Genomic DNA, 27,284 nt, shown 5'->3' with positions numbered 1-27,284 from the left:
AAGTTTCCTGTTTTGTTTAAGTTTCTTATCTCACAACATTTGTTATCCTTAATTGAAGCTTACGCGGTAATCAAAGGGAAAAGGACCGTGAAAGGGCTCAAGCCAGGAACGGCGGCAAGGGTAAGAAAGACGATGGACTGACCGCCGAACAACGCCGTGAAAGGTAGTAATTCGTCTTCTATGGGATCTTGATTTTGATCCGACGTTGGTTTGAATTTAGATCTTAATTTTTGATGTGCAGAGATGCTAAAGCACTACAGGAGAAGGCTGCAAAGAAGGCGGCGCAGGCAGCTGGAGGGAGTAATTCCGGCGGTGGTGATGCCAAAAACAAGAAGTAGCGGCGGAGGTTGTTATTAGGTATTGTGGAAAAGCTGCTCTGGATCAGATCTGGTTCTCTGGTATTTGGAGTCATGTTTGTGTCTCTGGTATTTGGAGTCATGTTTGTGTCTTTTTAGTGATTGTCGAAACAGTTTGATTTTCTTTGACGGGTCTTTAATGTTTACTTCTGAATCCTTGATTTATATCTGATTAGGAATGGAATTCCTCTGTATAATTGTGCCATTATGTTGTCTCTTTAGTTCTTTATAACTGAACCATTGAATTCTGCCTGAATTTTTAATGTCTCACGAATAATAGTTTAAGAATATTATTGGAAAGTAATTGCGAATATGAGGCTGCCATATGTTTCTTAATAGTTCATAGATTTGAGATTTCTTCTAAGTTTCGAGTTAAGGACCACGATTGCTTTGCTGTATTTGGTACTTTTGTCTGCTCATAATTGAATGTTGAACATGTTGGAACATTTATGGCGAATCGCAACCACACATTTGCATGCTTTCATCTCATCATACATGCTTGTGGTATGAGTTTCAATGAAAGATTGTTCGTAACCCTCGTTCATGATCCTGCATTTGTTTAGAAATCCTACGTGTATGATTTTCACCATCGTTTGCTATATTTTGATGCTTGTTCCATGGTTTCAGCCTTTCAGGTCATTAAATCCTTTTCTGCATACCTGCATTCCGTGTAAAATTGTTTTGGATTGATTTATCAAAGCTGATTGAGCTATAAGCTGTTTTTATTTCATCTTCCTTCTATTATAAGGAACTAATCGAGAAGTCCAGCGTCATTCTGGCTTCTGCTAGATTGTTGTAACCCAACCTTTCTGTTTCTGTGGTGTGTCTCCTCATCAGTCTTTGGGGTGGCCTTACTTTGGTTTTTTCATGTGGGCTGTTATGGCTTGAACGCCTGAAATTCTTAGGATCAAAGTTTTTGAATGTAGTACCCTAGAATCTTGTGACTGCTAAATTCTCTCATGCACCCTTTTTCTGATCAGATGATTGTAGTTGTCAATGAGTATTCTAGTTTTGACCTACTCTTGCATGAGATAGAAAGGAATGTTTAATTTGTTGATTATGGCAGTTGTTGGAAATTCGAAATCATTGTGGTTGTCAACATTAATACTCCCTTTTGTAATTGTTTGGCAATCATGGTTTTTAAGTTTTAAGGCCATTGTGAGGGCGAATGAATGGCCTGCGAGAACCATGAAGTTTTTATGATCAAACTTGTTCTTGGCAGGAGGTTTTGATTTCTATTGTTTCCTTACGGATGATATGGCGACTTTGTTCGGATTGCATAACCTTGATAAACTGAACTTGTGAAGATGGTGTTTATAAAATTAAAGAGCTTCAAAGATTTGGTAGCATGTTACCTTTTACGTCATCCTGCTGCTCCAAAGTGAAGATGGAGATTGAGTTTGAGTTTCCATAATGTTTGGTTTTGGATTGTTTGAAGTTGACTGTATGTTCTTTGCCATTAGGATACTGAAAAACCCATACCATGCCCTGGTTCAGTGGGAACGCGAGGGCCTCGCAGTACTGCGGGCTGAAACATGAGGCAGTTCGTCCTGTACCTATAGCAATAAGCAATGCCGCGGTAAATTTACTACAGCCCCCCTTGGTCCGGTTTAAGAGTTTGTTTGAATTGAGGAATTTGAGGGAAGGGGGAGAAAAGAAATGAAGTTTCCTTCCAATTCTCTTGTGGGGTTTTGGGAGGAAGATTTCGTTAAATTTTTATTAAAATTCTTCCTTCCCAAAATAGAGTTATTGGAGGGAAGAGATCACTAATTAATTATTTATAAGTTAAAAACTTGTTTTATCCTTATAAATAATACTTAAACATAAAAAATAAGGAAAATTAGTAAATTAAATCACTTTTCTTTTCTTTCTTTTTTTATCTACCAAAACATGAGATAGGGAAATGTATTCTCCTTTTTATTCCCCTCTCCCATTCTCTTCTCTAAATCCCTCAATCCAAGCACATTCTAAGTGTAGCATGACAATGAACTCTAAGGGAGTTGGTCGTGTGGTAAATTTTCAGGATTGATTAAAGAAAATAAAGGTAAGGGCACGCGGTTTAAGGTTTAAAACAAGGAGCAATAGTATTAGTTGGTTATATATCTGAACTTAGGACATATGTATGTCGTTAAGGTCGGGAGTTCAAAACAATCGCAAATATTTCCCTATAATTTTCTTAGTCTTATAGGTTTTCGGCCCACTTCTCTGAAGGGGTTAGGAGTCTCGTTTTCACCAACAAGTGCTTTGGTCTAGCCTTACCTATCACAAACATAGTGCGAATTGTTCTAGTTGCTTGAGATTTACGCCTACTCGATCATTCGAGGGGAATGTTGGCCTGGATGATTTCTCGATTACCAAAAATAGAGGTTTTAGGTTCAAGTTTCACGTCCATCACATTTTTTGGAGCCACTTCATGCGTCAACATACTAAGTTGGGTGGTTCTTCGATTTAAAAAAAGAAAAAAACTTTAGGTTCAACTTACATGTTGAACAGATTATTTTAGAATCACCATCAGGAGCCGATGCCTTATAATTACCTAGTGTCTTAGATTTATCATGTGGGAGGAGTTCAATATGATTGTGTTTTAGACGCGTTTGTCATTTTACAATAATAGGGTTTTTTTTCAATTTTTTTTTGTTACAAAAAGAATGCCGAAATGATGATGATACAAAATTTCTTTTTGCCTAATATGATCTGTCACATTTTTTAATACCTGTTACATTTAATAATCGATCTCTCTGCAATGCACAAACTCAGAGTCCATGCCATTGGGCCAAAACTCCTACAGAGAAGAATTTGTAGCCTTTTTATATGACCAAGATGGCCGAGGCCCACTACCTCAAGGCGCCTCAAACAGATGTGTCCAAGAAATCCACGGTTTATTGGTTCTCGATGTTTGCAGTTCCACACGGTGAAGCTCCATGGCCTTACTCTCCGGCCCCAACCATCCATTGCCTCCGGCGATTAACCGTTCACTGCCGACGAATTCAAAACCTGCTCGCACCACTTATTTACATGTATCCAAACAAGAACCACCGCTCTCTCTATCTGGACATGATATTGATGCGGCAGAGATAGAAGAAAAGTGGATGGAAGACTTACAGAAGCAACAGAAGAAGGAAGACAGGGAGAGGAAAGAGGCGGTGAACCGGAAAATTGCATCGCGAAAGGCGATATCGATAATACTTAGAAGGGAGGCCACGAAGGTCATCATTGAAAAGAAGCGTGGACCCAATAACTCTAAGAAGCTGCTTCCAAGGACTGTGCTTGAAGCTCTCCATGAGAGAATAACTGCTCTGCGTTGGGAATCTGCTCTCAAGGTGGGTTTTCTGCTAAATTCCAGATATTGGTTTTGCTTTTGACGGAATGCGTGTTTGCTTCTTCTGAATTTGGCATTTTTTTTGTTGGTTATGGGAAGTTTCTTTCTTTACAACGGTGCTTCGTTGATTGCAATTAGAGCAGCAGTGTAAATAATGAAGACTGCTCTCGCTGATAGTTTGAGCTTAAGCCGACAAGCAATGGGGGCTTGCTTCCTTTTTGCCCATTTAAATTATTGGTGTTTCACCACCACAATTGCTGGGAAAAAGCGAGAATTCGAGTGATATTGAGAGTTGGAAGATTCATAACACACTCGACAATTTCAGTGATGAGATTTTGTTTGGTCATTTCTGAAGAGAAATATAGTACATTGAATATCTTTTGATTTGGGATGAAACAGGAAATTATGCTTTTTTTTTTTTTTTTTGTGTTTCAGGATGTGAGTACCAGGGTATTTGGGTTCTCAAATAGTTTTCATACAAGTATTATGGCTTCATGTGCTACTGCTTAAAGACAGTTTTATTTTTCACTATTTGATTGGCATTACTATTGTCTTTATCAAATAGAAGAGTGAGGTGATCACACATAGCCTCCTTCTTATTTTTGTGGTATTTTGTGTATTTTTAGGTTTTTGAACTGCTAAGAGAGCAGCTCTGGTATGAGCCGAATTCGGGAGTGTATATCAAGCTATTTGTTATGCTTGGAAAGTGTAAGCAACCTGAAAAGGCCCGTGAACTCTTCCATCTTATGATAGATGAGGGTTGTGATGTGAGCCAGGAGTCCTACACTGCTCTCTTGTCTGCCTATAGTAGGAGTGGTCTCTTTGATGAAGCATTTATGCTTTTGGAGGAAATGAAGAACACCCCTGATTGTATGCCTGATGTCCATACTTATTCAATACTCATAAAATCATGTCTCCAAGTTTTTGCCTTTGATAAAGTTCAGGCCTTGCTGTCTGATATGGCATCTAACAGAATCAGACCCAACACTGTCACCTACAACACCCTCATCGATGCATATGGGAAAGCAAAATTGTATGTTCCCGTTCCGAATCCTTTCATATTATTGAATTCTCCAGCTGTTTTGAGAATCTAATTGAACTGGGTAGTACTTCATATTAACTTTGCTAGTTTGCTGTTTTTTGGCCCGTTGAATTTGTAGATAGCCACTTTAGAAACATTGCTAAGATTTCTCTTCAGGTGGAATATTTATTTAAATTCTTTCCAATGGAAGAGATTTGGTTGGTGAGTTGCAGTCATCATTTCCACTTGCATGACCATTTTGCTAAAAAAATTAAACTGTTATACGTGATATACTTCCTCTACTTCTTGCTCTAGGACTGAGTTTCCTTTCCTTCAATCACTTTGAACAAGTGACGATACCAGTCTTTCTATCACCTGTAATATTCTCGGTGGTTAAGTGTAGGCATTTTATTTCAAGTGAAGAAGAGTAACAAATTTTTTATTTGCCAAAAAAAGGTTTTTGCAGATGGAATCAACACTTGTTAAGATGCTCAGTGAGCGAGGCTGTGAGCCAGATGTCTGGACCATGAATTCTACACTCAGAGCCTTTGGTAACAGTGGGCAAATAGAAATGATGGAAAGGTGCTATGATAAGTTTCAGGGTGCTGGGATTCAGCCCAACATCAAAACTTTCAACATTCTTTTAGACTCCTACGGTAAAGTTGGGAATTATGAGAAAATGGGTTCTGTGATGGAATTCATGCAGAAATATCACTATTCGTGGACGATTGTGACCTACAATGTAGTGATAGATGCATTTGGGAGGGCAGGTGATTTAAAGCAGATGGAGTACTTGTTTAGGCTAATGTGTTCAGAGAGGATAAAGCCAAGCTGTGTTACACTTTGCTCTCTTGTGAGGGCTTATGGTCAAGCAGGGAAACTGGCAAAAATTGGGGGCGTCTTGCGGTTTATTGAAAACTCAGATGTAACACTGGACACTGTCTTTTTCAATTGTCTGGTGGATGCATATGGAACGATGGGATGCCTTGCAGAGATGAAAGGAGTGCTTAAGATGATGGAGCAAAAGGGATGCAAGCCTGATAAGATAACATATAGAACCATGATTAAAGCTTATTCCAGGAGTCATATGACTAGCCATGTAAAGGAGCTCAAGGATCTTGTTGCATCGGCACAAAAACCTCGATTGGAGAAGAAGAAGCCAGATTTTTGACATCGACGATATTGCATCGGTCATTGATCCTGTTTTCTTGTACTTGGCTGTGAATATTAGTAAATTAGATGAGATGTAATCACAGAGAACAATAACACATGTCTTCGAATTTTTTCGGGTTATGCAAGGAACCATATCTTTGATAGTTTTGATCTGTAAAGGAATGGAACTATCTGTTCTCATTTGCAAAGAACCTACATGAATGCAGTTTGAAAATTTCAGCTCCTGGTACGATGATTCCTTCACTGGAAAAAGGCATCTCTTATCCTTATTTTCCAATTCTGTTAAAAGGGTTATTAAATGTGGCATCAGATTCACAACTTCCTGTAGATAATGCTAGAAATCAATAGATAAGCAAATTTTATTTTATTCATCAATGGTGGAATGGAAACAGGGAAAGTTGTTTATGAACTTTTCACTTGCCACTCAATATGTACTTTTAGTGTTTTTGCCTTTTCTTCCCATTGATTTTTTTTTTTGTTTCCCTTCGGGGAAAAGCATGCTCTTGACTATTCGTGAACCTTTGTGAATATCTAACATTATCTTAATCCTTTTTAATTATACAATTTATTTTGAGAAGTTAGCATTCAAAGTTAATGTTACTGTATTTTTCCTCCTCTTCGTACTAATTTTAATTATTTAGGTTAGGATTTCGGTTTTACTTTTGATATGTTGGTAAAATATGTGTTTTTTTAATATAGGGGAAGGGGATAAAAAATACTATTTAGGTTAGGATTTCGGTTTTACTTTTGATATGTTGGTAAAATATGTTTTCTTTTAATACAATGGAAGGGGATAAGGAGGCTCGAATCTGAGACTTTTATAAGATAGTACACACATAAATGTCAGTTGAGTTACTCGTGGTTCTCGTGGGTAAAATATACTCAAATAGTAATACTAAGATAATAAAGTAAATTTTTAGGAAAATTATGTAATTAATATTTTACAATAGCTATCTCCTAAATTCATTCAATATATATTTGATGATATTCCTTATATACAGTTATTGTTTTTTTTTTCGAAATATTATATATAGTTATTGTTCTTTTTGAGGAGATTATTGTTTTTTGTTTGTAATCGAAAAAGAGGAAATATTAATATATTATGATCCAGTTAGGATTTAATAGCTTGTTTAAAAAATTGAAAAAATAAATGTCAGTGTCCCAATTAATGTGACAAATCTTATACATGATGGAATATCTTGCATAAATTGGAATACACTATTTAGGTGATAACCTAGTGATGAATCTCTTTCGAGCTAAATGATATGGACTCAGATAGTTTTGCGTTTGATTTTCATTAGAAGCAATATCCTTATGACACGCGCTCCGCTTTGGTCGAACTTTAACTTGTATGGATCGTTCTCAATTATTGAAAAAAATAATAAAAAAAGGCAATTATATGAGATTACTAGAGATAGAACATATGTGTATTCAATGTTCGATCAATCACAAACATATTTCTCAATGATATTTCAAAATACAATTAAAAAAAAAGACTAAGAAGAAACAATTAGGGTTGTCCAAAAAACTATGTCAAACCGAGCTGATCGATTGATTTGTTATTATTAAATATATGTTAATAAGGATCCAGCGAACACTCGGAAAACCGATCTAACCGCCACAACCATAATCCTATTGGTATTTAGGAGATTCGTCATCTTCCTTTTTGCACCCCCACAAAAAAGCAGAAAGCTAGCATTTAACATTGACTACTGTAAAAACATAAACGGTAGATAATTATATAAAGCCCACAATTGGACCAATATTCGCAAGGCCCCCTTCTCCCTCTTCTTCGTCTTCTTCATGTAAAAAACCCAAGCCCACTACAACTCGCAGAGGTCGCATAGTGCCCCCCTACAACCCCCGAAGAAAACCAAAGCTGGAGAGAGAAATAGCACCCAAAAAAACCCATATAGAGGGAGAGGGAGACAAACGCAAAATAGAAGGCACGTTTTAGAGATATAGATAACGGAGCGCGACGTAATCACGTTCTCATGGCTGACATTTGCAGCGAGGTGCTGTGTTCTAGGTCAAACTTTGATCATTTCGATTGAGGCTCGTTTTTCACGACTTCAAAACCCTAGGAGAGAGAAAAGTGCGTGAAAGAGGTAAATTAGTTGTCCCAGAGTCGTGCCCTAGCTCCCAATTTTGTACTTGTGGTCTCAATTGAGGTGATTGGGTTTGAATTTAGGTTTTATTTCTGTTTTTCCCGTGTTCTAGAAACTCTAGAATTGGGTGCAATGTCGAAGTTGTGCGAATTTATTGTTAATAAATGGTTTTAGGGTTTTTGTGGGGTTTGCGTTATTTTTGTTCATAGAGGTTGTGTTATGCATGTTGATTGAATGCTCCTTAGTTAATGCATTACTTGTGTTATTTGAACATGTGTGTGAATTGATGTCTGGTTTTAATGCCAGAACTTGTTGGGCCTTCTTATTCATTTCTTAAACTAGTAAGAAATGAATAGAATTTGTTGGCACCCAACATTGTTGCTCATATATTTAGTAAGGAATTCATGTAGTAATTATTATGGTCAATGTAGTCAACCAATACTGGCAATCGACAGTGTTTTCGGGAGCTGCTTCTGTGTGTTTCCTCTTCTGAATTTTGATTGTGTGGCTGGACTGTTGCATACTTTGTGCTAACGAATGCTTTGTTTGTTAATTCACTACTTGTTTATGCAATTGTGGTTTTATTTTGGGAGCCTTGCTAAATATAAGACATGGAAAGTGATATAGCACTAGCAAAATATAGGATTCTAACACGATCGAACCCTCAGAGAAACAAGATTCAACACAGAATCCCAATAGTTGAAGAACTGTCGTCTTCTAGTTAAGAGAAGAAAATCGAGAATAAAAGTCTGCCCCAACAGTCCTAACACAACCTATTTATATGTAGGGTTTAAATGGCAAAATAGTAAATAACAATTAAAAGAAATTAATTAAAGCCAACAGGTTTAATTCAAGCTTCCAGAGTCTCCAGCCCTTTCGTCTTCTTTTGCTGACTTGATGCCTCATCATTCACCTCCACTTGTGAAGAATTCAACCCCGAGTGATGATCAGGATAGCCAAGCCCACCATCTGGTACATATTGGTATAGATCAGCAACATTAAAAGTCTTGGAGATATTTCCCATCCAGCTGGGTAGATCAATAACATAGGAATTGTCATTAATCTTCCTGATAATTTTGAATGGCCCATATTTCTTCTGCTTCAGTTTATGATATGCTCCAGCTGATAACCTTGCTTTACTGAGGAATACCATGACATTGTCTCCCACCTCAAAGATCTTAAACCGTCTATGTTTATCTGCTGCCAATTTGTATTTTGCATTGGTACTTTTAAGCTTGGCCTTCACATCTTCTTGAACCGCCTGAATTTGCTTGGCAAGATCCTCTGCTGTAGCACTAACCCCTGGGAGCTTTGGCAACTTCACCAAATCCAATGCATGATTAGGGGCTTTTGCATATACTATGGAGAATGGAGATCTACCTGTAGCACTGTGAACAGCATTATTGTATGCAAACTCCGCTTGTGCGATGGCAAAGTCCCATTGCTTCGGCCTGTCCATGCAAATACTTCGGATTAAATTTCCCAAGGTTCGATTGACAACCTCAGTTTGGCCATCTGTTTGCGGATGTGCGGTACTGCTGAAGTTCAGAGAAGAGTCAAACATCCTCCACAAAGTGATCCAAAAGTGACTAAGGAATTTGGTGTCACGATCAGATGTAATGGTCTTTGGTACCCCATGAAGTCTTACAACCTCCCTGAAAAATAGCTTGGCTGTTGCAGTAGCATCCGCGGTTTTCTTACATGGCAAAAAGTGCGCCATCTTGGAAAACCTGTCAACCACAACAAATACAGAATCCATACCTCGTTGAGTTCGCGGTAAACCCAACACAAAATCCATTGAAAGGTCTTCCCAAATAGCATTTGGAACTGGCAGAGGCATGTAAAGTCCTGTGTTTTGGGTTTGTCCCTTAGCTGCCTGACATACATAACACCTTGCTACAATGTTTGTGACATCTCTCCTCAATTTTGGCCAATAATATCTTCCCTTAACAGCTTCAAGAGTTTTGTCCCTTCCAAGGTGTCCTGCTAAACCTCCACCATGCAATTCTCTAATGACTTTCTCACGAAGTGATGTACCTGGAAGACAAAGTTGTTCACCCTTCATAAGAAACCCCTCATGAATAAAGAAATCATCACATGGCTGCTGGTTTGTACACAACTCCCAGATCTTCTTAAAATCTTTATCATCAACATATAGCTCCTTTAAACTATCAAACCCAGTAATATCCATTCTGAGAGTTTTCATCAAAGTAATCCTTCTACTCAATGCATCAGCTACTATATTTTGTTGTCCCGGTTTATGGATCAATTTATAAGGAAATTTATCAAGGAAAGCTGACCATCTAGCATGCATATTACTACTCAATTGCTTTTGATTCCCCAAAAATTTGAGAGCTTGATGATCCGTATAGAGAACAAACTCCTTAGCAATCAAATAATGCTCCCAAATCTTCAATGCCCTTACAACCGCATAGAACTCTTTATCATAAGTAGACCACTTCTGCCTTGAATCACACAATTTCTCACTAAAGAAAGCAATTGGTCTCTTTTCTTGTGACAAAACAGCACCTATACCAACTCCACTAGCATCACATTCCACCTCAAACAACTTATCAAAATTAGGTAATGCCAATACGGGTGCTGTACTTAGCTTTTCTTTAATCAAGGCAAAACTTTGTTCTTGTGTCTCACCCCAATTAAATTTCCCCTTCTTCAGGCATTCAGTAATAGGAGCAGCTATGATACTAAAGTTTTTAATAAACCTCCTGTAAAAGGTTGCCAACCCATGGAAACTTCTCACATCGCTTACATTCTTAGGGGTGGGCCATTCCCTAATAGCTCTCACTTTCTCCTCGTCCACGTGAATTCCATCCTTACTCACAACATATCCCAAGAATAACAAACTTTCTGCCATAAAAATACACTTCTTTAAATTAGCATAGAGCTTGTTTGCTCTCAATACCCCAAATACTTCCTTCATATGCCCCACATGCTCTTCAACAGATTTGCTAAAAATAAGTATGTCATCGAAATACACCACAACAAATCTACCAATGAAAGGTCGAAGTACCTAGTTCATTAACCTCATAAAAGTGCTCGGTGCATTGGTGAGGCCAAAAGGCATGACTAGCCATTCGTACAGTCCATCCCTAGTTTTAAAAGCTGTTTTCCATTCGTCTCCAGGACGAATTCTGATTTGATGGTACCCGCTTCTAAGATCAATCTTGGTAAAGATCACTGCCCCTGAAAGTTGATCAAGCATATCATCCAATCTAGGAATTGGAAATTTGTAACCAATAGTAATCTTATTGATGGCTCTACTATCAATGCACATCCTCCAACTCCCATCCTTTTTGGGTGTTAATAATGCTGGCACTACGCATGGACTCATGCTGGTCTGAATGTGCCCTTTTTTCAACAATTCTTCTACCTTCTCCCTCAAAATCTCATTTTCTCTAGGACTCATCCTGTAATGAGGCAAATTAGGTAGGCTAGCCCCAGGAACTAGATCTATATGGTGCTGTATATCTCTCATAGGAGGTAACTCATTGGGCAACTCCTCAGGGATTACATCATGAAACTCCTCTAATAGCTCTTGCACCTCAACTGATAATATATTTTGATCCAGATCCTTACTCTTCACATCTCCTTTTACTATCAACAATTGCACCTGTCGGGTACCCTTGCATTCAGCTATGAATTCGGATGGTATATGTGTGATTGTGAGAAAAGTCTTCTTCTCGACTTTAGAAGCTTTGGGCAAGTTCTTTCCTCCAATTGGCAACAATGTAAACTTCACTCCCTCTTTCACTAGCTGATATGTATTCTCCCTACCCGAGTGTGTTGAGTTCACATCAAATTGCCAGGGTCTACCAAACAAAATATGGCAAGCATCCATATCAACAATATCACAATAAACCACATCCACATACTTACCAATAGAAAATGCCACTCTACAGCGTTCAGTCACTTGAATTCCGCCCACTTCTTTTATCCATCCAATGGTATAAGGATAAGGATGTACCTCAGGGATCAATTGTAAGTTTGTTGCTACACATCGGCTGATAATATTTTCCTGGCTCCCACTGTCAATAATGAGATCAAACAATTTCCCATTCACTGTACACCTGGTGCGAAATAGTTGGTGCCGTTGAGTCCCATCCTCACTTTTTGATGACAACATCAATTTTCTCACCACACAAGCATATTCTTCTTCTTCATATTCACTTTCTGGGTCTTCTTCTCCATCAGGTTCACAGAACACTTCTCCATCATCAGCTTCCTCTTCCTTCTCAACTACATTTACCGACTTCCTCTTTGGACAATCACTTGATCTGTGTCCCACTTCATTACATTTAAAACATTTCAGGGGAAAAGGCTTGGCATAGGGATTATTTTTATAAGGATTGAAAGCTGTGCTTTTATTGGCTGCACCCTTACTGTAGCCTTCATTCGCATTTGCTGTATTGGTGTGTGTGGATCGTTGTGTTGCCTTCCCTTTATCAGCGGTAAACTTGCCAGCGCCCCCACTATATCGACGGTAGTTGTCTGTGCGAGTCTTCTCCTGTATCATTTTCTCAGCTTTTAAAGCTAAGTTTATAGCCTCCTGAACACTCATCACCATCTGAACTCCAATCCTATCACGAATAGCAGGATTCAATCCACTCAGGTACCGCGCTGCTTGCTGGATGTTACTTTCTGACAATTGATTCCGCTCTGCCAGTCTCAAAAACTCCGAAGTATATTCATTCACAGTCTTGCTCCCTTGTGAACATCTTTGGTAGGAATCAAAGAGGTATTGCTCATAATCTGGGGGTAAGAATCTCCCTCTCAACAATTGTTGCATTCGACGCCAAGAAGTCACAGGATTGCGCCCTTCTCTTCTTCTAGTTTCTTTCAACCGATCCCACCATACTGATGCTCCCCCTTTGAGCCTATAAGCCACTAATTTAACCTTCCTATCCTCAGGGATATCCGCATATTCAAAGAACCTATCAACCTCCATCAGCCAATCCAAAAATCCCTCAATATCTTAGTCACCGCTAAAAGTGGGTATGTCTACTTTCAACTTATACTCATCGTCCCCTCTGTGATTTCGTTGATAATTTCTCCTTTCACCACGTTGTCCACCACCGCCTAGTTCAACCTCTTCTTCATCACTGGTATCTCCTTCTGGTGCAATTGGTCGTCTATGATTCACGGGAATAGGTTCATTAACGGGTCTGCCGAGGTTAACTCCTTCGGCCTGATCTGCTTCATTCCCCACATTCCGATTACCACCAACCAATAATAAGGCCCGCAATTGCTCTTGAATGTTTGCCAATTGACGTTCCATATTACGAGTTGTAGTGCCCTGTTCTTCGATTGCTCTCCAAACAGCGTCCAACCCCTGATCTCCGTCACAAGGCTGACTGCTACCGCTGGTATCACGTTTAGCCATCTCCCTCAGGCGAAACCTGCTCCGATGCCAACTGATATAGCACTAGCAAGATATAGGATTCTAACACGATCGAACCCTCAGAGAAATAAGATTCAACACAGAATCCCAATAGTTGAAGAACTGTCGTCTTCTATTTAAGAGAAGAAAATCGAGGATAAAAGTCTGCCCCAACAGTCCTAACACAACCTATTTATATGTAGGGTTTAAATGGCAAAATAGTAAATAACAATTAAAAGAAATTAATTAAAGCCAACAGGTTTAATTCAAGCTTCCAGAGTCTCCAGCCCTTTCGTCTTCTTTTGCTGACTTGATGCCTCATCAGAAAGTTAGCCGGATGATTTCCTTTTAACCCCACGGGTTCTGGTAAGCCATTGGAATGTATTCTTATGTTCTCATGGATAGCGTGATCCTACATTGTGCTTCTTTAGAGGTAAAACATTGAAGAAAAACAATCTGCATTATGCATTCGGCAATTCATATTGATCGTGTTAGAAAGGTCAACATGCTTAATTTGCTTAGGAATTTACATGATATTTATGATGATACTCTAATATCAACAGATTCTCCCTTCATCCGCAATGGTACCCCTATTTTCTTTTGTTGTACTCGTAAAAAAAAAACTCGTGCACTAGGCTTCTGCAGTGTGGGCAGGGCTGGGGTATGCTGCCATATTCCTTCAAGAGGGAAGATGTTGTTTACGTGTTTTGAGCCATATTATGTTTAGGTTATGTTGAAGCAACTTTATCACTACACAAGGTTTGTCCTTGTTTTCTTGTACGTCAAAACGTTTTAATAAAATCAGAATTTCAGACAGTACTTTGGGTCACAGTGATTTTGTTTTTCCCAAAACTTAGATGATGGATCGTATTTAGTCACTGTAAAATGTATAATTTTGATGGAATATAGTTCCAACCAACTTTCCTACTTTGGGCTGCTGTTTATGTTACTCTATCATGGAAGCATCTGCCTGCTTAATCTTGTGTGGGGTCCAACAATCTTTCTAATGTATATGGCATATTCGTAAAGTGCAAATAAATGTGCATTGCTCTTGCTGGAAGAGTACTTTTATTTCCTATATAAAGGGTATGATTTTCATAGCCCCTGAGCTTGCCCTGTGTTTAATACCTATTATCTACTACAAGTGAAAAGGTAAACAATTCCTGTGCACAAGGCTGCCTCAGTGGGTGGGATTGGGCACATGCAAGATGTACACAGATCTTACCCCACATAATATGTGGAGAGGATGTTTCTAGGAATTGAACCAATGACCTCTAGATTGCTTTTTGCAACTCTACCATTGGGCCACATGTTCGCCTGTTACCTATTATCTACTACGATTAACTGAATAACAGAATGCATGTTTATGGGTGTTTCTATAGATCTATATCTTTTTCAAAGGGTCCAAATATTACCAAAGTGAACAAAATGTCTTGCCAGGCCACAACATAAGCAACATCTTCTACAAATATGTTGTAGTTTTTTCTTCCATCGCTTGTCTTATCATCGTTTGCTCTCATCTTCCTTTCTTCTTGGTCCTGTAATTCTTTTATTTGTATTTCCTATGTAAGCAATTACTATCACTTTTTGGCCTTGATGATTTAAGATTTTAACCGTTGCTTACCGTGGGCATTTAGAGTTCTCTTTTGAATATATTCTACATTATGTGTTATGACGAATGTTACTAGTCATACTTCTTGAGTCATCCTCACTGCATCAGTTTTGATGAACATTTGGTTGTCCAATCTTGTGAACTTGGCAAGATTGTTCCATTGAATTCAGAAGCCCGTTTGTAAGGACGCGGCACTTTCAATTTCCACAATTAAATTTTTTTCTTTGATTTATTGTTGATGCATGGTGATTTTGCTTTCTGTAGATATCGTTGTTAGTTTATTTTGGTATCTTTTTTAGTATATAACATTACCTCACATATTCTTTAGGAACATATGGTAATTTGAATCTATGCAAGAGGGAAGCTTGTAAGTATTAAGGTAGGAATGCACGGATGTTGTTCAGGATCTGCACTCTTAGTCAATGCTGAGGTTGATTCCATGGGAGGAGTTGTCGATGGTGGAGTTGGTATTGGAGTCGAAACCTCTCCACGTCGTGCTGCTATTGAGAAAGCCCAAGCAGATCTTAGGTAAGGCTTTGGTGCTTGTTTATTTTGCCATAGCTTCTTGCAGTGTGTTTGTGAACACATTACAGTCATCTGTTGATGTAAATATGACAAGTCGTTTTTTTTGACAGACAGGAATATGACGTCCGTGAGGAAAGAAGAAGAGAACTAGAGTTTCTGGAGAAAGTAGTGTTAATATGATCATCCCTATACTGATTTCAACTAATGTTATGCTGGGATGATAAGTTTAAGCTGTTTCCTACTTGCAGGGTGGTAATCCATTGGACCTAAAATTCGGGAATGCAGCTTTTGTTAGTATCCAGTCAACTTCGCTCACTGATCACCCTGCTGAACATTTGGTGATCATGTAGGTTCCTTATAATTTTGTGTGTGGTTTGTACATAATTCTTCAATTTGCTGATTATTCTTTCCCCCTTCTGGGCTTTCCCTTCCTTTCGGCTCCGAAATTGCAGTGAGGCCAAAGGTAGTTTTGCGCTGATTGCATCACCTCATGGAGATTCCGTAGAGAGTAGTGGTAGACCAGGGGTTGCTGCTGTTTGTGAACCGAATAGTGCTGATAATCTCTTACTTTTTAATGGTGAAAATGAACCGCTTGAAGTTAAAAGGAAGCCAAAACACCCTTGTGGAAGAAATAATGTTGGTCCATCAGAACACTCTTCCCGGACGGATGGGACACAAAATGCCAAAGAAGCAGAAGATTCGGCAATTTTTCGCCCATATGCTCGAAGGAACAGGTCCAGGCCGAATCGTGACAGTGTTCGATCAAGCTCCACCGACATGGTTCAGAGTGCTTTTGGCCACGGATCTTCCTTGCCTGCTCGCGGGTTGCCAAGGGATTTAAGGGGGGTATCTGAATCAAACAACCAGAAGAACCTGATTGTTAAGGGGGTATCTGAATCCAACAACCAGAAGAACCTGAATGCAACTTCTCTTTCTAACCCAAAACTTGCAACTTCAAATGGTGATATGGTTTCCAGATCCAGTAATCAGTCAAGTTCAAAGCTGGATGGCATGCAGGCTGCAGAAGTGATTACCAAGCGTGGCAAAGGGAGTGTGACTGACTGTAGGTTGAATGTTGCAGCATCCATCAGTGTGAGGGATAACCAAAAGGATCAACCTTCAGACATTGGTGATCAGCAAATTCCTGCTAATGTGGCTTTGGAGGAACCTGATATTGTTGTAGGAAATGAACCGGCAATTGGAGCGGATCGTGTATGCTCACCTTGTCCTCCTGTGGCAAAAGCTGAGAATGAAACTGGTTCAGTTCAGCTGAATGGATTTGCCGACTTAAAAGGAGACAGGAGAAGCATGGGATATGAAGCCCAAAACAGCCATCTAGCAGTTGGAACAGAAGTATTAGATTCAGAGTCTTCCTGTACACAAAACACCCAAAGCGTATATATAAATAGTGATAATAAAGTTTGCATCAACAGAAAAATGGTCAATACTAATGGAATTTCTAAAGATCAAAGACTGGAACACGAAGGAACACAAAATTTAGCCAATGTTGAAATGGTGCGCGGGAAGAATGAGTTGGATGCTGTTGGAAGCAGTGCTGTTGTTAATGAAGACCATGGCTCTTTGTATCAAGACAATACAGGAAATGGTTCTCTAGTCAAAGTCAAGGAAGAAATGCATGCAAGTAAATTTGACATGAAAAATGAGGCAAAGCACACCAACATGGAGGGAGTGCAACAAAAGAACCATATTGTATTGGAGACTGATGTAAAAAAGGTGGGTAACTTAGTGGGTAATGAGTCCAACCTCAACACAGAAAACCTTAGCAGTGGAATTCCTCATGGTTCAGCAGGTTGCTCTGTCCATGAGCTTCCTGAGATTACTTTGTCACGAAGAAATTTCACTGCTGCCCCTGATCTTCAAATTTGTTCCAGTAACCACTCAAAATTGGCAGACAAGGTTCATGAAGATTCTATTTTAGAAGAGGCGAGAACTATAGAGGTTATTTCTTCTTTCCCTTCTAACTTATGATCTTTAAGCTAATTTAATTATCCAGTAACTTTCTCAAAAATTCTAAACATGTGACATAATGTATGAAACAGGCAAAACGCAAGAGGATTGCTGAGTTGTCTATTGGTACCTTGACTTCGGAGATTCGCCGAAAGTCTCACTGGGATTTCGTCCTTGAGGAGATGGCTTGGCTCGCAAATGATTTTGCACAGGTTTGTTTTTGTGCTGAAAATCGAACTAAGATTACGCACGCTTTGTATTAAGTTTTATTTCTTAAAATATTTTCCCCTTTTCGTCTGGTGTCACTATCCATACATTATGAAATTAACAACTCAATTCAACTTTGTCCATCTTTTCATTTCTTGCTGCTATTTGTATCAGGAGCGTCTTTGGAAGATGACTGCTGCTGCTCAAGTTTGTCATCGGGTTTCTTTCACTTCTCGAATGAGGTCTGAAGAACATCATCAATGTTGGAAGGCTAAAAAGGTTGCGCACACCATAGCAAAGGCTGTCCTGCAGTTCTGGCATTCAGCAGAGGCACTTCTTAAAAGTGATGGTCCAAATCACTGCAAGCATGACATGGCTGTTTCAAGAAAAGTTGATGAGGATGAAACTTCCACATACAAGAGTGGAGAACTTGATGAGGTGCTTACTTTTGATTTGGACCTTTTTCTGGTCATTCATTTTTGGTAAAATTAATGATTGGTCTCTCTATTGCTCTCCGTCGCTCCTCCTCATCTTATATGTCTAATATTTATCTGAACTTGATTTATCACTTTTGTACTTTATTTCATTTCTCTTCTTCCGTACTTGATATTTTATTGTGTGTTTTTCCGTTTTCCGATCTCTTTGCTCTGGGTTCAGTAGCTACTAGTTTGACCGCATTACTGGTTATTCTATCATTTGATGAGTAGTGGTTATAGTAATTGTTCTGATAAAGCAGTTTTACGTGTGCGGCTATTTGGAATGTGGATATGTGTTTGTAGTTTAACACTTTGTCAGTGTCATTGTTTTTTGTTTGAGCTTTATTGACAACTTGTTACTGACATATATGGGTGTTTATGAACAGGAGACAATGAAAGAGTCAGAGGTACGGCATTCTGGAGAAAATATTGCATTTCGAGTTCAGGCATATGCAGTAAGATTTTTAAAAGATATCAGCTCTCCTGTGCCTTCTCTCCAAGCAGAAGCACCAGCAACTCCTGACAGGATTTCTGATTTAGGCAATATGGATATGTCATGGGATGATCATCTCACAGAAGTATGTTTATACTTTAAATATATTGATTGTCAACACATAGATGTTCACTAGTGCTATTCCCCTCTAACGAGTCAAGGGGAAGAATGCACCCACTTGACTTTCCCTGTGTCATAATATCTAGCGTAATTTTCGTCTGTTCGTTGATTTCGGCATACTGGGAACGTGATTTTGGCATCACTTGTATAATTTTCTTTACACCAGCTTTTTACCTGTCAGGAAAGCCTCTTCTATGCAGTTCCTTCTGGTGCTATGGAAGCTTATAGAAAATCTATTGACTCGCATGTGATGCAGTGTGAGGTAAATACGTGCCCCCCTTTTTATTCATTTTTTTTCTTCGTATGCATTGTTAATAAAACATTATAAGGATGAGAATATGTTTGAAAATGATGTTAGACTATGGTTAGGTCTCCAATCATCTTATGTTGATAATCCTACAAATCTACTCTATTTCTGGAATTGTGCTCTTTCAAATTGAAAAAGAAAAAGCCTCCAATCTTATTTCTGATTGGAGCGGCTAGGTTGATTGTGGAGTTTAAGAATCTGTATATTTTTATATATTTTTTTGCCTTATTTATTGAAATGCATTTGTTCAGAAAACTGGCAGTAGCTTGCAGGAGGAAGTTGAGACATCTATGTATGATGCTGTAGCAGGTAATACCAAACTATATTTGATTAGTGGGTTCCTTATCAATTGATCTTTTAATTTATGGGCTCATTTTCAAATTCAGAATTTGGATATCACGAGAGTGCATATGATGAGGATGAAGGGGAGACAAGTGCATATTATTTGCCTGGACCTCTTAAAAGTAGCAAATCTTCAAAATCTGCCCAAAAGAAACAGAATAACGTAATGAAGTCATATAAAGCTGATTTGCCATATGGACACGGCATGGTTGGATACCAACAACCTATGTTGTTGGGCAAAAGGCCTGCAAATAATATAAAAGTTGGTTCAATCCCAACAAAGCGCGTGCGTAGTGCTTCCAGGCAGAGGGTAATAAGTCCTTTTGGTGTCGGGGCTACTGGGGTTTTGCAGGCTACAACGAAGACAGATGCTTCAAGTGGAGATACTAGTTCTTATCAGGATGACCAGAGCACTTTGCATGGTGGATCCCATATCCAGAGTATGGAAGTTGAGTCTGTTGGGGATTTTGAAAAGCGAGTGCCGTATGACCATGCAGAGACATCAATGAAACCTAAAAGGAAGAAAAAGACAAAGAACCCGGTACAAATGAATTCTTATACTTTCATGTTGGGCATTGAATATCTCGGGAAAAATGTCTATCACCACACCATTCTAACTGGCAATAAAAGTGTCATGTTTCCCTGCTTTTATTCCTTTATTGTTTGTTAAATTCTTGCAATTCATTTGGTTAAGGGTTCTGCATATGAGCACGGTTGGCAGCTGGATTTGTCTCTTTATAATGAACAGGTTATGTTTCTTCTGCTTCTTCGATATAGCTATTGAATTTGATTAATTCTTCTTTCTTTTTGTATTTATTACATATGGCTGAAGTAATTGGGCATGTTGCAGAGAGTTTCAATAGTGTGTTGCCATGTTTAACCAATGACTTGTCATTCTCATTGTATTTCACACCCATTGCTTATTTTCTTTGGTTTGGCTGTTTTTTCCACCTGTTCATTCTTTTATGTGGAGTTGATGATATCTTTTATTTTGAAGTCAGTGGTAACATGTGCTATTTAATTTCTGAGTCTGCGAAGGCCTTAGTAGGGAAGTTGTAGATAATATTCTGCCTGTGGTAGACATGAGATCATTACTTCTATAACTTTTTTCTATGTTGTATTTAGTATTTACTGTTATCAGAATGTTCAGTCTTCTGTATCAGTGATCAAATTTTCTTCTTGGTCTGTTAACCTTCTTGTCATTCCTTTTGATCTAGTTACCATTTTATTCTTAAAAGCCTTTTGATTTGCAGAGGGATCATTCCAAAAGAAGATTGGAGAGTCATCTTATGGATTCAAATGGAACTGGTGGTAAGTTTCTTTTTTTTTAACCCATATTCACTGTAGTTTCTGGTTCTAAAGATTGTTAACTTTTTCAAATGTTTTGGTTAAGGCTTATATGGGCAACATAATGCAAAGAAACCAAAGATAATAAAGCAACTGCTGGATAGCACGTTTGACAACATCATTCCAAGAACTGGGTCTACTCCTTCTCCAGTGGCATCCCAGATGAGTAATATGTCCAACCCAAATAAGTTCATTAAATTGGTTGGCGGCCGCGATCGAGGCCGTAAATCTAAAACGCTGAAGGTATACCAAACGATCATTTTGCTCTCTACTTTTTACTCTTGTTCTGCTATACTTTTCCATGAAATTGAGTATTTCGATTCTTTGCAGATGTCAGCTGTGCAGCCTGGTTCTGGAAGTCCATGGTCATTATTTGAAGACCAGGTTCCTTTACCTCTTTTTTCTTAATGAATGTGGTCATTCTCTGTACTTGAAGAGATATCTGAAATTCTGTGGTGTCATGTTGTCTCAGGCACTTGTTGTCCTTGTGCATGATATGGGCCCAAATTGGGAGCTTGTAAGTGATGCCATCAACAGTACCGTTCAATTTAAGGTATTTATGTTGGATTATTTTGTTATTTACTCTTTTATTTTTCTTTTGTTGTCAAATGTCCCTCTTTTCTTCTGGCAACTGAGTACTGTTTACTATTTTGGATTCTGAAGTATGTTGTCTCCCTCTTCTTTTTTTTATATCTGCTTGGGGTGGACATCTTCAAATCTTCAGTGTATATTTCGCAAACCCAAAGAATGCAAGGAGCGCCATAATATTGTAATGGATAGGAGTACTGGAGATGGGGCTGACAGTGCAGAAGATTCTGGCTCTTCTCAGTCATATCCATCTACATTGCCTGGCATTCCAAAGGTGAGTACTCTTTTAGTTAAAAGTTCCTTCACAATTTAGAAGCCATCCTCGTGTATTGAGTATTGACACCCTATCTATGCCACTTAGCTAATTTTGACTGCATTGATTCATTGGTGGTCCTGCAAATCAGGGTAGTGCCAGGCAGTTGTTTCAACGTTTGCAAGGCCCAATGGAAGAGGACACTATAAAGTCTCATTTCGAAAAAATTATCATGATTGGGAAGAAGCAGCACTACTTGAAGAGTCAGGTTTGTTTGCGATATAACTTGCAGATTTCTACTTGTTGCTTATCTCCAGTGGACTATTTTCCATTAGCACCTCCTTTGTCTCCCTGTTATTATAATGTCGAGTTGCTTACTATACATGCATTCTTTTCATTTGCTATGTGTTCACAGTTGAGGTGCATCTCAGTTTTTGATTTTGTGCTCTAACCTTTTTTTTTGGCTGGTTTCTATTTTCTAATCCTAACGTTGTGAAAAAGCAGTATGAATGCTCTCACTTCATCTCAATTATTCAACTTTTTGGCCTTTTTTTTTGATAAGTGGTGTTCTTTTTATTATTATGATTATTCGCGTGAGGATAATTAAACCTTCTTCTGGGTCAAGTCCTTGGGGCTAGTTTACCACTAGGACTAGAGCTTCTTGTTCACAACTTTTTTGACTTGTGTTGCATTAAGAAATATTCATCTTTTATGAGAAAATTTTTTTTTGGAGTTTTAACTTGGGATATAAATTGAAGAAAATCCTGTTGAAGAATTCACAGCATCAATTTGCTTGGTATTGGCCATTTCAATTATAGGTAAACAACTACTGTACAAAAGGCTCCTGCAATATATGTATTGAATTATTGAAAAGTTTGTTGAATTTGGTGTTTGAAATGGTGAAGTCTCAAAATGTTGCAAGTTGAAATGGACTTCAGCAATTTGTGGAGTCCATGGTTTCTCTCTTCATGCACTCACATGTTTGCACATGCAGAAGTCCAGACCTATTGTTTAATGTTTGTTCACCGAGTTCATTTTCTTTTTTCAAAAATAAAAATTTTCATTCGGTCTCTTTTGTTTTTTATTTTTATTTCTGGGATGTTTTGGATGCTCCAATGCTTTGTCAATTGAAACTTTTATCGGAATACTTTTTATTTGGAAAGTTTTTCATGAGTTTTTTTTTCTTTCCCTTATTTGATTCTTGTGATTTTAGTCCGTCTCTAACTATGCGCTTTTGCCTTGTGTGTTATTTTTTTTGGGGTGAAGAATGATAATCTGGAAGCAAAACATATCGCAGCTGTCCACAATTCTCATGTTCTTGCCCTTTCCCATGTTGTGCCGAATAACCTAAATGGAGTTGTTCTAACGTAAGTTTCAATGCTTTGAAAAAAACAAGTATAGCTTGCTATGCATTCATTTCATTCTGTTATTTCTGCATTCTTTCATTTATTCTTTCACATCTATAAATATATTGCTTTTATCTTTGTCATTTAATTTTCGTTTCATTCTGTGGATGAAGGCCCCTCCAGCTTTGTGATGCATCAACCCCAGATGTCCTTTCCCTTGGTTATCAGAGTTCTCATGTTAGTGGTTTACCAATATCAAATCAAGGTGCCGTGGCATCAGTACTTCCTACCTCTGGAGCAAATTCCGCATTACAGGGGACTTCTGGTGTGGTTCTAGGCAGTCACTTGTCATCCCCATCTGGTCAACAAAATGCGTCTGCCAGGTAGAATCCATGTTGTAGCTCGAGGTTCTTGTCCTGGTGTTGTTAAGTCAATTCTTTCAATGAAACATTGGCTGAACTATTTCCCCCCCTAGGGACAGTAGATATGGTGTTCCAAGAACATCTTTAACAGTTGATGAGCAGCAGAGAATGCAATACAGTCATACGTTAGCTGGTAGAAGCATGCAGCAGCCAAACTTGTCTGCTTCAGGGGTCCTTCCTGGAGCTGATCGTGGGGTTCGTATGATGCCTAGTGGAAATGGCATGGGCATGATGTGTGGGATGAACAGGAGCATGCCGATGTCAAGGCCAGGATTTCAAGGAATGCCATCAGCAGCGATGCTGAACTCTGGGAGTATGCTTTCCTCTAATGGGGTTGGGATGCCAAGCTCTGTAAATATGCACTCTGGAGCTAGTTTTGGTCAAGGAAACTCTATGCTGAGACCTCGTGAAGCTTTGCATATGATAAGGGTGAGTTATTTTCCTCCAGTCTTCTTTCCCTCCATGGCTAAGATTGGTTTGCCAAAATTGCATTTAGTATGTTTTGCCAAAGCAATGTGAAGAGATTAGTATTGCTTCATTTTTCGTTTACTGTTAATATACTAGCCATCCCCGCAGTGGGATACATGAACGGATGTATGCTTTTAATGTTTAAAAACTCCTGTGTGCAAGGCCCCCTCATTGGATGCGGGGTTGCGGGAGGGCAGATGTATGCAGACATATCTTCATATTATGGAGAGGTTTTTCCTAGGATTTACCCTTAGGTTGTGTTGTAGTATTTTTCTGAAAATATAGTATATATGTAATCGAGTTGATTAAATGGCATGTCGGGACTGACTGCATTATGAACAAGTTTGGGAAAAAAATATGGCTTTTAAACCACGATCCCGTCCTTTACTGAAGGCAGTAGTGGGCAGGTGGTCTTCTTGTTAGGTATTGATGGTTATATGATGTTTAAGTTTGACCAAACTTGTTTAGCATTCTCCAAAATTTTAAGAATTACTTTGGACATGGGTGGTGGATGGTCTCAATAATGACATACTTACTCTACCAGAAACATCGAACCTCTGTTATTACTGCTGAATGCTACTGGCACTGGACCATAAGTTTTCTTGCAAATACTGATGTATTGTGTTGCTATACTTCAGTGCTTTTGGATTTTGTGATGACACACTTTGTTTTTCTTATAGCCTGGCCATAATCCAGAGCATCAGAGACCAATGATGGCACCAGATATACAGATGCAAGTTTCTCAAGGGAACGGCCAAGGAAATACTGCTTTAAATGGGTTGAGTTCTACATTCTCTAACCAGACATCACCTGCAGCTGGTCAGACATATTCAGGTCATCCCCAGCAGCAGCGTCAAATGTCTCCACAACAGTCCCATGTTATCAGCAACCCTCATCATCCTCAAGTTCAAGGCTCCAATCATCCTACAGGATCACAGCAACAAGCTTATGCTTTCCGCCTTGCAAAAGAGAGGCAAATGCAACAGCGGTATCTGCAACATGCTGCATCTAGTGCTTTGATGCCACATGTTCAGCCACAGCCTCAAGCTCCAATTTCATCTTCTCTACAAAATAGTTCTCAGCCACAAACTCAAACTCAGCCAGTGTCGCTGCCCCCACTTACACCATCTTCACCAATGAATCCCATGACATTGCCGCACCAGCAGAAACCAAGCATGCCATCTCATGGACTCAACAGAAATCCTCAGACTGGTGCAAGTGGGTTGAATAATCAGATGGGGAAGCAGCGGCAACGACAACCACAACAGCAGCAGTTTCAACAGTCTGGGAGGCACCACCCTCAACAAAGGCAAAATGTGCAGTCTCAGCAGCAGGCTAAACATTTGAAGGGAATGGGAAGGGGTATGCTGCAACATCAGAACCTTTCAGCTGATTCTTCTTATTCGAATGGTGTTTCTGTTGCTCCTGGAAGCCCAGGTGTGGAGAAAGGAGAGCAAATGATCCACTTGATGCAAGGTCAAGGCCTATATGCTGGGTCTAGCTTAAGCCCAGTTCAACAGTCTAAACCATTAGTTTCTCAATCCTCAAACCATTCTCTGTCTCAGCAAAAACTCTTTTCTGGCCCAACACTCCATTCACCAAAGCAGGTTCAGCATATGCCTTTTCCTTCTGATTGTAGCTCGCAAAGCCAAGTTCCACCTGTTGGTTCTGGTCAGGCACTAGCAAAAACGCATCAAGTTGTTCCGGTTCCAGTTGTGGCTTCCAACCACCAACAGAACCATCAACAGCTACAGGGGCAGCCACAGTTGCGCCAAAAGCAGTTTAATCAAATTCAGCCATCAGCTCAAAGAATGCTTCAAGCGAGGGTGAATTCAGACCCGTCAAACAAATCTCAAGTTGACCAAGCTCCAGCTGACCAGCAGGCCGTGAACAGTACTCCCCAGATGGGTGCGAAAACAACTGTGGCAATGCCTCAGACCTGTATGGATTCCCCAAGTGTGGTACCGGTTGCGCCTTCTGCCATCGCTCCTCAGTGGAAACCACCTGAGACATTGTATGATTCTGGTATGCTGAATCTCGCCACTCAAGTGGATTCTGTCAGGAGACCCCCTCTTCCAAATGCAGATGTGAATGATCCAATTCCTTCTGTCAGCCAGAGTTTTGTCCAGAGGCAGTTATCCGGGGGCTTGCCTCCTCATGGGCATAATTCAGGGGCTCAACGACAGCAGCAGCAGTTGCTTCCACAACAATCTCCACAACCTCCATCTCAACAAAAATACCAACCACAAGAGCAGCAGGAAAAGCCCCAAATAGAGCAACCACAATCATCACCATCACATCTGCCACTGTAACACCCACAAATTCTATGCTGAGATGAGGCAATCTATTGACTTGAGAAGTTCTGGCAGCTCTCGATCTCACTTCACTTGGGTTTGCATGCCCTTATAACAGCATTGTACAGGTATATAATTTTTCTTCTATGCTCACCACCTTTTTAATTTTGTCTTCGGATGCATATATGAGGGGTAATTTGCATATTCATTAACGAGTTGGCAGGCTTTTTAGGTAATATTTTGTGGTGGTTTAGTATTATCAAATTGTAGTCGCATATTTTCCCATGTAACATAGTAATCCCACAAATTGTATATAGTTGAGAAAGAGTGGCTTGAACTTGGTAATACATTGTAGTTATTATAATCAAATATACCTTTAATCTCTTAGACATCCTTACGTGCTCCTGATGTTAAATTCATCCTTTAAACCATTTGCTGCCTCTTTCATAATTTATTTTCCGTTACGAAGCTCACATTGGAATTGTCTCTAATGGAATCCACATTGGGCATGCAAAGGGGTTTGAGATTCACAATAAAAAAATGAATCTCAACCCTTTTGCATGTCGACTGCTTGCACTTTGCGTGTCTACGTACACATTTTTCTTTCTTTTTGTTATTTGTTCTGCTCTCCCCATGGGTACAATTGTTTTACTGTCGAGTGGAGAAAGATTCTTATTCAGGCGTGGTTTATGTGCAGATGAAAGCCTGGTTATTTTGTCAGGGCCATTGCAAGATGGAATACAGTGGTGATTGTTTTCAGGTCGGGCCTTCATATTCTCAATATTTTTTGGGGGGAAAATGATGTATAGAACCATGGTCTAGATTTTTGGAAAGATGGGAGACAGTTATAGAGGTATGTGTACAGAGTCTCTCCTCTCCTTGTCTTGTACCTTTTTTTTCTCCCCATCTCAGTTGCCCTGCTCATGCGAGGGGGCCATATTCCTTTTTCCCCTAGTAGCTAGGTGCAGATGATGTTGCCCATCTAGTGGGAACTAATCAATATCAACGGCCAAAGCCTCTGGAAATTTTGTGAATATAAAATTTTGTAAACACACTGTTCAATGGCGTTAGATTGATTGGCATCTCTGATTGCCGTCGGCAACCATGAAATTATTGTAATATCTGTAGTGGTTTCTCAAAT

At 39.2% G+C, this 27,284-nt stretch overlaps 2 protein-coding genes across 4 annotated transcripts; both read left to right on the top strand.

The window, feature by feature from the left end:
* Nucleotides 1-3,194: 3,194 nt before the first annotated feature.
* Nucleotides 3,195-6,098, top strand: LOC120006997 (pentatricopeptide repeat-containing protein At5g48730, chloroplastic). The gene is made up of 3 exons (XM_038857134.1): nucleotides 3,195-3,676; nucleotides 4,302-4,708; nucleotides 5,153-6,098. Exons 1-3 carry the CDS (start codon nucleotides 3,278-3,280, stop codon nucleotides 5,865-5,867), a joined length of 1,521 nt encoding a protein of 506 aa, XP_038713062.1. The 5' UTR covers nucleotides 3,195-3,277; the 3' UTR covers nucleotides 5,868-6,098.
* A 1,530-nt stretch (nucleotides 6,099-7,628) lies between these two features.
* Nucleotides 7,629-27,245, top strand: LOC120007752 (chromatin modification-related protein EAF1 B-like). Of its 3 annotated transcripts, none has more exons than XM_038858169.1 (23): nucleotides 7,629-7,977; nucleotides 15,316-15,515; nucleotides 15,623-15,677; nucleotides 15,761-15,858; nucleotides 15,965-17,471; nucleotides 17,573-17,692; nucleotides 17,862-18,125; nucleotides 18,550-18,741; nucleotides 18,958-19,038; nucleotides 19,335-19,392; nucleotides 19,470-19,966; nucleotides 20,120-20,173; nucleotides 20,679-20,736; nucleotides 20,819-21,015; nucleotides 21,103-21,156; nucleotides 21,245-21,325; nucleotides 21,497-21,634; nucleotides 21,765-21,881; nucleotides 22,880-22,980; nucleotides 23,133-23,342; nucleotides 23,444-23,810; nucleotides 24,530-26,271; nucleotides 26,841-27,245. In XM_038858169.1, the coding sequence occupies exons 2-22, from the start codon at nucleotides 15,373-15,375 to the stop codon at nucleotides 26,159-26,161; spliced, it is 6,024 nt and encodes a 2,007-aa protein (XP_038714097.1). In that variant the 5' UTR covers nucleotides 7,629-7,977; nucleotides 15,316-15,372; the 3' UTR covers nucleotides 26,162-26,271; nucleotides 26,841-27,245. The 3 variants fall into 3 exon arrangements, with proteins under 3 accessions (XP_038714097.1, XP_038714096.1, XP_038714095.1); XM_038858168.1 differs by having other exon boundaries at nucleotides 23,441-23,810; XM_038858167.1 differs by having other exon boundaries at nucleotides 23,435-23,810.
* The last annotated feature ends 39 nt before the right edge of the window (nucleotides 27,246-27,284 follow it).

This window comes from Tripterygium wilfordii, chromosome 10, assembly GCF_013401445.1.
Source record: "Tripterygium wilfordii isolate XIE 37 chromosome 10, ASM1340144v1, whole genome shotgun sequence".
NCBI classification, from domain to species: Eukaryota; Viridiplantae; Streptophyta; class Magnoliopsida; order Celastrales; family Celastraceae; genus Tripterygium; species Tripterygium wilfordii.
Note: the sequence above shows the minus strand (reverse complement) of the source record. Positions and strands in the feature narration are given on the sequence as shown.

Bases quoted from the DNA above. Each gene is read 5' to 3' on its own strand.
- LOC120006997 (XM_038857134.1), top strand. From the start codon at position 3,278: ATGGCCTTACTCTCCGGCCCCAACCATCCATTGCCTCCGGCGATTAAC. The intron at 3,677-4,301 runs GTGGGTTTTCTG...GTGTATTTTTAG, and splicing joins GTTGGGAATCTGCTCTCAAG to GTTTTTGAACTGCTAAGAGA. The intron at 4,709-5,152 runs GTATGTTCCCGT...TGCCAAAAAAAG, and splicing joins GCATATGGGAAAGCAAAATT to GTTTTTGCAGATGGAATCAA.
- LOC120007752 (XM_038858167.1), top strand. From the start codon at position 15,373: ATGCACGGATGTTGTTCAGGATCTGCACTCTTAGTCAATGCTGAGGTT. The intron at 20,174-20,678 runs GTTATGTTTCTT...TTTGATTTGCAG, and splicing joins TGTCTCTTTATAATGAACAG to AGGGATCATTCCAAAAGAAG. The intron at 23,811-24,529 runs GTGAGTTATTTT...TTTTTCTTATAG, and splicing joins AAGCTTTGCATATGATAAGG to CCTGGCCATAATCCAGAGCA.